This window comes from Branchiostoma lanceolatum, chromosome 1 (assembly GCF_035083965.1).
Source record: "Branchiostoma lanceolatum isolate klBraLanc5 chromosome 1, klBraLanc5.hap2, whole genome shotgun sequence".
Taxonomy (NCBI): domain Eukaryota; kingdom Metazoa; phylum Chordata; class Leptocardii; order Amphioxiformes; family Branchiostomatidae; genus Branchiostoma; species Branchiostoma lanceolatum.
In genome coordinates, this window is record NC_089722.1 from 17,427,568 (window position 1) to 17,437,292 (window position 9,725).

Below are 9,725 nucleotides of genomic sequence, written 5' to 3' on the forward strand. Positions count from 1 at the left end.
AGTTTAAGTGGCTCATTCTGTAGCAGTCCGATCACAAGATCCGCAGTTCTGCACACTTCTTTGCAGATGCTCCGGTCCATCGGGTTCCGGAGGTTCTGTTTGAGGACAGGCACACCTCAAAGAACTTTTGTTATTATTCTTGTAAAGCCTTAACCGTTACGGTGGTAATACTGCACGGAAGTGATATTTCTCACCTGACGTAAATGGTTAAAATGTATGTTATTTATTGTCTACAATAACGTTAAATGTTGATTGTCTCTTTCTACATGGCAGAAATTCGCAGTCTTTGTACAGTTGATGGTACTGGTTGGATTGTCCAAGAAAGTGTCTCAAGTACACAGTCCACAAGCCAGAAATTAAACACGGCGGCCAGATCCTTTTGGTAGAAGGATAGTATAACTCTTTAAAGAACTGCAAAGTATAATCTTCTATTGTTCACCAGGTATCTCTAACACCACCATCCATCCAAAACAGTGTATCTACTGAGTGTTACTGGTAAAAATAGATAAATGAAATAAATGAAAATACAATACATTTTATTTTCAAAAGTAAACATTTCCTATTAAGTTACCGAAATAACGTATAGTTACCATATTATATAGAGATTCAATTATAGATATCATGTGCATGGCATGGTGTAACAGCAAAAGACTTAATGTTGCTAGGATTGGTCCATCTCATATAAAATCATTGCATGGTTTTGTAAAACTCAACTATCTTACTCTTCCTTAATCCATAACCGTCCGTGATTCATTTCAAAAGAACATTTTTTACATGTAGCCACCAAGCTTTGTTTAAGAAAATGTATAAATATACACAAATATCACCATCACAAATGTCATTATCATATGTAAACTGTATGGTTAATCTCAATTTCAATTTATTTATTTAACCAGGGTACATCTCAGATCTACGGATCTGCTTTTCAGATGACCCTGGGCACAAACATTAAAAGATACAATCAGGGAAAGAAAAACACAGGTATATACAGATAACATTACATGTACAGACGTATAGAACCGTGATCACAGTATTTCAATCTTAGAAGGAATAATAGAAGATATGAACTTTTAGACACTGCATAAATACAAAAATCACCATTAAAAATCTCATAATGGTTTACCTGAGACAATAGTGACATTACGTATGGACTAAATATGAGATAAAAATAGAAAATTGCACCTCTTAAATTAAATTTGTACTTGTACTTAAATTCTTATTTCAACACTTGATCCAGAACTGTCTGAATCTGAGTCTGAACCGCTCGAACTACTTTTCAATCTAGCACGACTGCCCTTTATCGACCCATACGCCTGGCTGTTTGCTGTCTTATCTATCTCATAGTTATCTGTTTTACTGTCGTCTTCCTTGACGTCCGGCCCTAGCAACTGGCGCTGCACGAGCTTGGCGTAGAGCCCGTCCCGCTGCATCAGCTCCTTGTGCAGCCCCTGCTCCGCCACGCTCCCCTTGTCGATAACGATGATGCGGTCAGCCTTCTCCACGGTGCTCAGGCGGTGGGCAATGACGATGACCGTGTGTCCGTGGAGGTTGTTGATCGCTTGCTGAACCTGGCAGAACACATTTGATATCAAGGGTTACACCCTAATGTTCCAACACCCCTACATTACGACATCATTTTAACGCTAACCCTAACATAGTGGTGTGAGAATGTAGGGGTATCGGAACATGTCCCCAACATGAATAGCATGTAGATAAATGCACATACCTTTTAGATTAGCATGCATCATCTTGACCTGGTCGTGCGGATCTCACGGGTGTATTTGCATAAAATAACAGATACTGTAGTCTTCTCTTTAGAGTAATTCGTTATGTAGGTAACCGAAAGTAGACCACTTATTGCTTTGAAGTTTTAATTTATAATATGGTCAAGATTCATCTTGATACCTTATTTATGTTAAGACTTTTCAGAATTACTGATAACTCACCAAATGTTCGCTCTCGGAATCTAAAGCGCTGGTCGCCTCGTCCAGTAGCAGCACCGCTGGTCTCCTGATCAGCGCCCGGGCGATCGCCACCCTCTGCTTCTGTCCCCCAGACAGCTGCATCCCCTTCTCCCCAGCCTCTGTGTCGTACCCCTCAGGCAGCTCCGTGATGAACTGATGGGCGTTGGCCTGCCTAGCAACGTGCTGCACCTCCTCCAGGCTGCAGTTGTCCAGGGCATAGGAGATGTTGTCCTTGATGGAGCGGGCAAACAGAACCGGCTCTTGTCCAACCAAAGCAATCTGAAAACAACCATCATCCGTCAAGCTCAAGTATTGTTAAGGAATCAAAGTTAGGTCAGCTTTGATTCAAAAACAGATTCTTTTCTCTTCAAACTTGCCCTCAAACTTTTGACACTGAAGGAAGAATAAGGTAAGGAAATAGACCTTACCATTCGGTGTAGAAACTTGTGGTCATACGCCTTGATGGGGTTACCATCTAGCAGCACCTGGCCTGACATGGTCTCATAGAAGTGTTCCAGCAGGTTGACACAGGTGCTCTTCCCACTGCCACTTGGGCCGACCAGGGCAACAACTTCGCCTGGAGACACCTTGAAAGAAACATCCTGGTGCAAAAAAACAACAACAAAATTTATGTTGACCAGGCTAACTTATCCATAATTCATAAGGTTACCACAAAGTTTGAGTGTCAGCTTTCAAAAACTGAAATATTCAAATGTGACAGAAGCTACTGTAAATGCAGAAATGTTTGCGGTGATTTTTGCGGCCACTGTTTTACCACCAACTTGAAATCCCCGTGAACATTTTTGTCTGTTTAATAGTAGCATGTGACTATAGCGGCGTCGTGAACTTAAAAAACACCGCAAACACCCCAATTTATTTACAGCATCCAAGATTGGAAAAACAGCATGCTTTTCTTAAAGATGATATTAAGAATATATTTTGCTATTGAATGTAAAAGATTACTGACATTAGGTGTAAATATGATGCTTAAGTCATAAGAAAAGCACTGTTGACAAATGGCTAAGTAGCCAAAGATGGTAATGTACATGTTTTGAGTCTTACCTTTAAAACTGGAATGTCTTTCCTGGCTGGGTAGGCAAAGGACACATCTTTGAACTCTATGTGTCCTTCCAGCTTGTCAGGTGCCAGTAAACCGTTGTTCTGGACTTCAGGTTTGCGATCAATGTACTCAAAAACCTTTTCCGATGCACCAACTGCTTGCATGAGACCAGTGTAGACATATCCTATATCCTGTGCAAAAGAAAATTGAAGATACATGTTTGCTAACCCAGTTTAACATTTACTTTCTGGCATTAACCGTAATAGTGCCAAATGAAAAAAAAAAATTCGAAGAAATTGTACAAATGCAGCATCAGTGATTTCTGAGGTATGTCAACTTAAGATATCCAGGTGCTCAAGACATTCTTGAAAAGGCCTCGATAACCATGCATTCTACAAAGAGGAGGAAAAAAGTTTGCCATCCCTTGTCCGAAGAGACTGGGGGGAAGAACAAACTATCACAGGCCACAAATAAAAACAGTATACATTTGTAATCCATGATTTTTTGTATCCTCTGAGTCTGAAACATTTGTATTTCAGACACTCTCTCAATAAGGAAAGAAAAGAACGAGCTTCTGTATAAAAGTAGAGGTCGGCAAGATGAGGCTCTTCCTGAGGGATTTATTTAAGCCTTTTCTGAGCACAACCAATCACACGCAACCAAAAACCTTCTTGCATGGAGTAGCCTGGAGTCCAGCCTTTGGCATTACTGGCGAGGAGCGGAGCTTGGGTAGCGAACGGAAAGCTAATAAGGCTGGACTCCAGGCTAGCATGGAGAAGGTAACAATACATACCTCTATAGCATCTCCAAGCTCCATTTGGTACAGTATGAAGGACACCAGGTTCCCTCCAGTCAGCCTGTCTGTGATGACAAGATGGCCGCCGTAGTACAAGGTCAACACTGTCATGGTAAGTTCAAGGGTCTGTAGGTCAACAGGGGAGAAGTTTTTGTAAAGATCATAACTGTATCTGTGTAATGTAGCGCATATTGAAATTTGTGTGTAAGTAGAGGACTCCCCTAGCTTTCTGAGAAATGTACAGTACTCTGTGCGTGACACGTGTGTATAACTAATCCTGTACAAGGTAGTGCAAGACAGCACTAGGCTCTCCATTACCCCTGAGACTGTTACTCCTTTACCACAGCCTTCATGACTAATCTTGAGAAACGTATAAAATTAGGAACACAGTATGTTAGACAAGACAGACCGGGATCAAGGATAGAGAGGAGGGGACATGCAGAGTGACTTGGAATAAATATCTTTCCCATAGGCCACGGCAACAACTGGAGTCTGTCTTCACTTTCCATCGAAGAACACATCTCTGCTATTCTTTACATCTGCAATCCTAGGTTGATAACTCTGGTACTGAAGGTATGACTATCTCTTGTTCATTTCTGAGCTGGCATTTAAGATACATATATATATAGTAGTTTGTACATCTGCCAGTTTATAAGATGTATGGAACGCTTCACGAATATGTCCTTCTTTATCAAAATTTATAGTGAAAAGGGGTTATGACCAAGTGAAAGATGTCCACTAAGTGATATTTCTATATGAAGTTTATCTTACACGTGTTGTCATTGCGTAGCCTCCAAAGGCAAGGGCCTCCTTCACATTCAGCTTGTAGGTAGTCTTCAGCATTTCTCTGGATAAAAAGGGATAATAAAAAGCTTTAGGCCACACCAATTTAATTTCTTGGTTGAAAGATTTGTCCCGTTGACGTTGTGCCCTTGGGAAAGGCATTTTACCAAATTTCCTCACTTCACTCAGGTGAAAGTGAGTACCTAGCTTCTGTTAGGGACGTTCCTCGGATAGGACGTTAAATGGAGGTCCCGTGTTTGAGCACGTAAAAGAACCCACCACACTTATTGCAAAGAGTAGGGGTCCTTTCCAGTGTGAGTGGATATCCCGTGGCGTAGTGGTTAGAACATTGGACTGTCAAACAAGGAGACTCGGGTTCAATCCCGGCTTTCCCCCAGACATGTCTGGACATGCGTCCTGATGTTGTGCCCTTGGGAAAGGCACTTTACACGACTTTCCTCACTCCACCCAGGTGTAGAAATGGGTACCTGACTTCGGTTGGGGAGGTAAAAGGCGGTGGAAGGAGAGGGATGGGCTCCGCCTTCCAATACCGTGCCCTAGACACGGTGGGTAAAAACCCACTGCTCCAACGGCCTCAAAAGGCTATGGTACCTTTACCTTACTCTTCAGTACAAACGTGGTGTGATGTGCCTTGAGGTGGTTTACCGGGTATTCAATACAAACGAACAAAACAAACAAACCTGTATCTGTCGCACTCCCCACTCTCATGAGCAAAGCTGCGAACTGTCCTCAAAGAGGCAATTGTCTCCTCTGCAACCTCGTTGGCTCTGGCCAGGGAGTCCTGCACTGTCTTGGATAATTTCTACACAAAGGAAAGTGAAAGACTTTTGACTTATTGTTCTGTAGAATCTTATGATATTTTACATGTTAAAATCAATTCATCACATGAGTCTATAAAATATCTTATCAAAGTGTACAAAAAAGCTGCAGAACATCATCTTACCTTAAAATACTTTCCATAAACCTTGGACACACCAGCAACAACAGGTACAATCACTAATGTGAAGATGGTGAGTTGCCATGACAACTTGAACATGAAGACAAGCGTGCCTGCTCCCCTCACAAAGCTCCGCAGGAAGATGTTCAGGTTCAAGGACAGCATGTCTGACATGGTGGACGTGTCAGAGGTCAAACGAGACGTGATTTCACCTGGAAAAAGAGCCATACGGTGTTAATTTGTTGCTTCTCACCCCTGAAAACAAGCATGCGCTTAAAAAACACCTTGGCAACACATGGCTTTGAACTAATTCTTAGATTCAAAGCTCCCCAAACTGAATTCAAGGCTATACTGTAAGTAATGCTGGTTGTTAACCTGTTTTCACGCTGTCAAAGAAGCCTATCTCCTGTTGAGTGACAGACTTGAAGAGGAGGTTGCGTAGACGGATGTTCAGCCTGGCTATGCAAACTTTGAACACACCACCCCTCAGGCCTGCACACACTGAGCTGTAAGCAATAAGGCAAGGTCAGTCAGTCATCTCGACTCGAGACTGGAAGGGCTCGACATAAGCAAGCATGAGCAAGCAATAGTGCAAGCATACACATCTGAGCTATTAGGGGTTGGCAGAAAGACCTGTCTGGTCCGGACAGGTTACGCCCCCTCCATGGCAGAAAGCGAGAGAAGTCTGACGTGTTGCAGTACATCCCAACATGAAGCAAACTGATTGGATACATGGGGGTCTGCATGCAAATCTCATTGTTTACACCGCATTCATAAAGATCAGCAACAGCGTTGTCTTTCAACTTATATTTATAGAAGACAATAGGCAAGGTACAGAAATTAAAGACATGAGACATGTTTAAGGACAGCGGTAGCCTCCAAGCAGGCCCAATGGACTGCAAAGACAGTATCCAACTGGAAGAGGGAGTTTGTTGCAAAAGTGACTTCTTTCTGCCAGTTGGATACGGTCTTCGCAACCTATAGATCTGCTTGGAGATTAGGACAGCGGTACTATTACCTTGCTATGGACAGCAGGGTCATGATGACGATGGCTCGCGTGAACTTTGCCTGGGACTTCTCGATGGCTATCCCATCAATCACTTGGCCCGTGTAATAAGGTTCAAAGATGTCACCTACAGGGAAAAAAAATCAATCAGAAGTTTTTTAAATTTCAGTCCTGCGCAATTTAAGACCGTCACGCAGTCGAAGAGCTCAACTTTTAGTTGTTGATTGCCATGAGGTGCCAGATTTAAAAATCGCCAGAGACTCGAGCAAATTTTATCAACTAAAAATCTACATCATCACATAAAAAAAGGGCTCAGGGTCCTGTGAACATTGGCCAATCTGTAAACAAACTCAAAAGACCAGCAGCTGTATTACTGTTGAAAATGTAATTTATATACAGAACTCATCGGCTGATCTGTTTTCCGGCTGTATGAAAAGTAAGAATGTTTACCAAAATTATGCTAATATAACTGTATATATCAAAACCTCCACAGATACTTACTGACAGCAGCTCCAAACAGAAAGGCAGTTGCTATGAGGAGGTACAGTATGTCAGGTTTGGAGTAGGACATCAATTTCAACACAGCAGATTTGCCATCTTCATCTTTCACATTATTCCTCTTCGTCTTTTTATCCTTCGGTTTATCCCCAACCAGGGTCTCTATTTCTTCCTCTGTTCCTTCCTCCTTGTTCACACTTAAGTGCGGCTGTGTCTTAATCTTTGTAAGTAAAGTCCAGTTTAGGTAGAATACCACACATCCCACAAGACTCCCGCCAAACTGCGCCCAGAACCACCGTTTTTGCAGAATGTTGTCTTCCTTCTCTGAATACAGCAGCAGCTTGGTGACAGTGTACGCAAAGACAGCGGCTGGATATATGCTGACCCACGACTGTGTCAGCTTGATTCTTGGGACAGCATCTCGGGCGTTGCACAGCACGGCCAGGACAGCTCCAAACATCACACACACCCTGAGTACCCCCAGTACCCAGGTGTCAAACATGGAGGTGAAGATGCTGAAGAAGTTGACGCCGTACATGAACTGGTACACGTCCACACCGTTCATGTAGAAGACTGTGTTGGCGGCGAGGTCGGCCAGTGTTAGCAGCATGACAACTGTGACTGTCTTTCCCTTTCCCGCCATTCTGGGCTGCAATAAGACAATGGATATTCATTAGATGTGCTTACTAGTAAGTGCTAGTATTACATTGTACCTCAGTGAAACTGGAAGTATGATTTTTGGTCTGTTTGTTTGTATGTCTTGGTGTGTGTCCGCATGTTACTTGAAGATTGTACAGGGACAGGATGTATGTCAGAAGATGGTGTTTATCCCAGAGACTGGCAACGGACGGTCCGACCTTTGGCAACAAGTCAACTAACAAGATTCCTTTTGTTACAAATTTGTATATACAGGCTTGTGTGATTTACTGGAGGTTGGCCTCCTTGATCTTGGTCTTACTGCTAGTAGGAGTCACTTGTACGTTCAGCATGGAAGCAATTTATTATATTGTTACAATAAAATGTGTACAAAGGTAGGTACTAGTAGTGAGGTATTTGCATCGACGTCTGTGATGAAATAACACCCCACTAGCCTACCCCACCGATTCCGCAAACCCAAAATACATTGCTATGTAACGTTATAAACATGATCTAACAGTTATATATAGAGATCCGTGAGTCTCAAAAACATAATTTTGCCACGTAACACCTCGATCGCACACAGAGTGCAAGCTGGTGTGTTACGCTGAATGGCGGTTATACCGGCTATATAGATGCAGATACAGATACGGAGTGTTACGAAGGAAAACTCATACATCTAGCCGCGGCGACTCTGGTGGGAAGACGTACCAGAGTCGCCGGCCGCGGCTGTCATACATGACTTTTTATGAGCTCCCTTACCTTTTGCTCGCAGATTCACTTGACCCAATAAGTCAGTGGAAGAACTGAAAAGCGGCGAAGGTGATGATAAAAGTTTAGTGGCAGTATTGCTTAACCTAAGAACACAGCTATAGCCCTCCTGACACCTGTCTCAAAAAGTACTCCCAGGGGACCATTCCCAGGGGAATGGTCTCCGGGACATCTTTGAAACTTGTGATCTTGCCCGACAACTCTTCCCCACATCATACGAAGTGATTAACGGCTGTCAATCTTGAAGCATGAAATCTCGGCCAAATACTGCAGGCCACAGAAGCGTAATCAAGCTTCCTATCTTAATATATGGCAATCATGTAAGAAAGAAGCTGTCAAAAGTCACCTACCAGAGTTTTAGTCCATGAAAAACATGCATTGGCAGGGCTGTCAGGCCCCCAAAGTTTCAATCTAGAGCATAATTTCAACTTTCTAATCGGCACAACCCCTACGAATCCGGCCCTGTTTACTAAAGTTGACCTCTGACCTCCTTCTCTACCTGATAATCACACAAAAACACCAAACTTCTACTGCCTACAGACACCACAAACATTGATGAAAGTCTGATTTTTCAACACAATTAGAAGGAAGAAACCCTTACCTGTAACATCCAGCTCAGAAATACCAATATATCCCAGAAACAAACCCTCTACAGCTACTTTTACCAAGGGTACCAAACCTATTTCCATGGGCTAAAAGTTGGCCTTCTGCGCCTGCGCGAAATACTGGAGTATCCCCTGCATAGGGCTTCAGGTTCAAGATTGACAAATTTCAATCACTTCACATAGTGCGGGAAAGAGTTGTCGAGCACCATACCAACTTTAGAAGATCTCTGACCTGGAATGGTCCCTTGGGAATACTTTGGGAGACAGGTGTCAGAGTCCTTTCCTTAGAGCTTTGTCAGTGGTCTAAAGGCAATTGAAAGGTCCCATATTATTTAGAAAAAAGTGACATCAACAGGAGAAAAAGTTAAAAGCTGCTCACCCTGGCATAAGGAGATTACTCTTCCACACTTTAACCATCTAAAATTGTATTCAAAAGCTGTCAGGATAGACTTTGAAGCATTCAATGACACCGCATACTGCACTGTCCCCAAAAGACATAAAATCTCTTTTAGATGGCCAAAAATCACTAAAATGGAAGAATCTCTAAATAAACCTGACTCAAATGAGTCAGCCCTGACTCAAATGAGTTACCTTAGGGCTAATTCTTGGCTAGAAAACCAATTTTTGGGGAAATATGAGCCCCAATGG

The 9,725-nt window shown here is 42.7% G+C and overlaps 1 protein-coding gene across 1 annotated transcript; it reads right to left on the reverse strand.

The window, feature by feature from the left end:
- Window positions 1-521: 521 nt before the first annotated feature.
- LOC136438538 (ABC-type oligopeptide transporter ABCB9-like) lies at window positions 522-8,553 on the reverse strand. Its single transcript, XM_066433362.1, has 12 exons — window positions 8,464-8,553; window positions 7,069-7,714; window positions 6,580-6,694; window positions 5,937-6,067; window positions 5,568-5,773; window positions 5,305-5,426; window positions 4,592-4,667; window positions 3,818-3,946; window positions 3,027-3,215; window positions 2,393-2,566; window positions 1,947-2,243; window positions 522-1,568 (listed from the first exon to the last, which is right to left on the reverse strand). Exons 2-12 carry the CDS (start codon window positions 7,706-7,708, stop codon window positions 1,209-1,211), a joined length of 2,439 nt encoding a protein of 812 aa, XP_066289459.1. The 5' UTR covers window positions 7,709-7,714; window positions 8,464-8,553; the 3' UTR covers window positions 522-1,208.
- Between the last annotated feature and the right edge of the window lie 1,172 nt (window positions 8,554-9,725).

Excerpts from the sequence above, each read along its gene's own strand:
- LOC136438538 (XM_066433362.1), bottom strand. The coding sequence starts at position 7,708 with ATGGCGGGAAAGGGAAAGACAGTCACAGTTGTCATGCTGCTAACACTG. Across the intron at positions 5,774-5,936 it reads CTTTGACAGCGTGAAAACAG|GTGAAATCACGTCTCGTTTG; the intron begins GTTAACAACCAG and ends CTCTTTTTCCAG. Across the intron at positions 2,567-3,026 it reads AAGACATTCCAGTTTTAAAG|GATGTTTCTTTCAAGGTGTC; the intron begins GTAAGACTCAAA and ends TTTTTGCACCAG.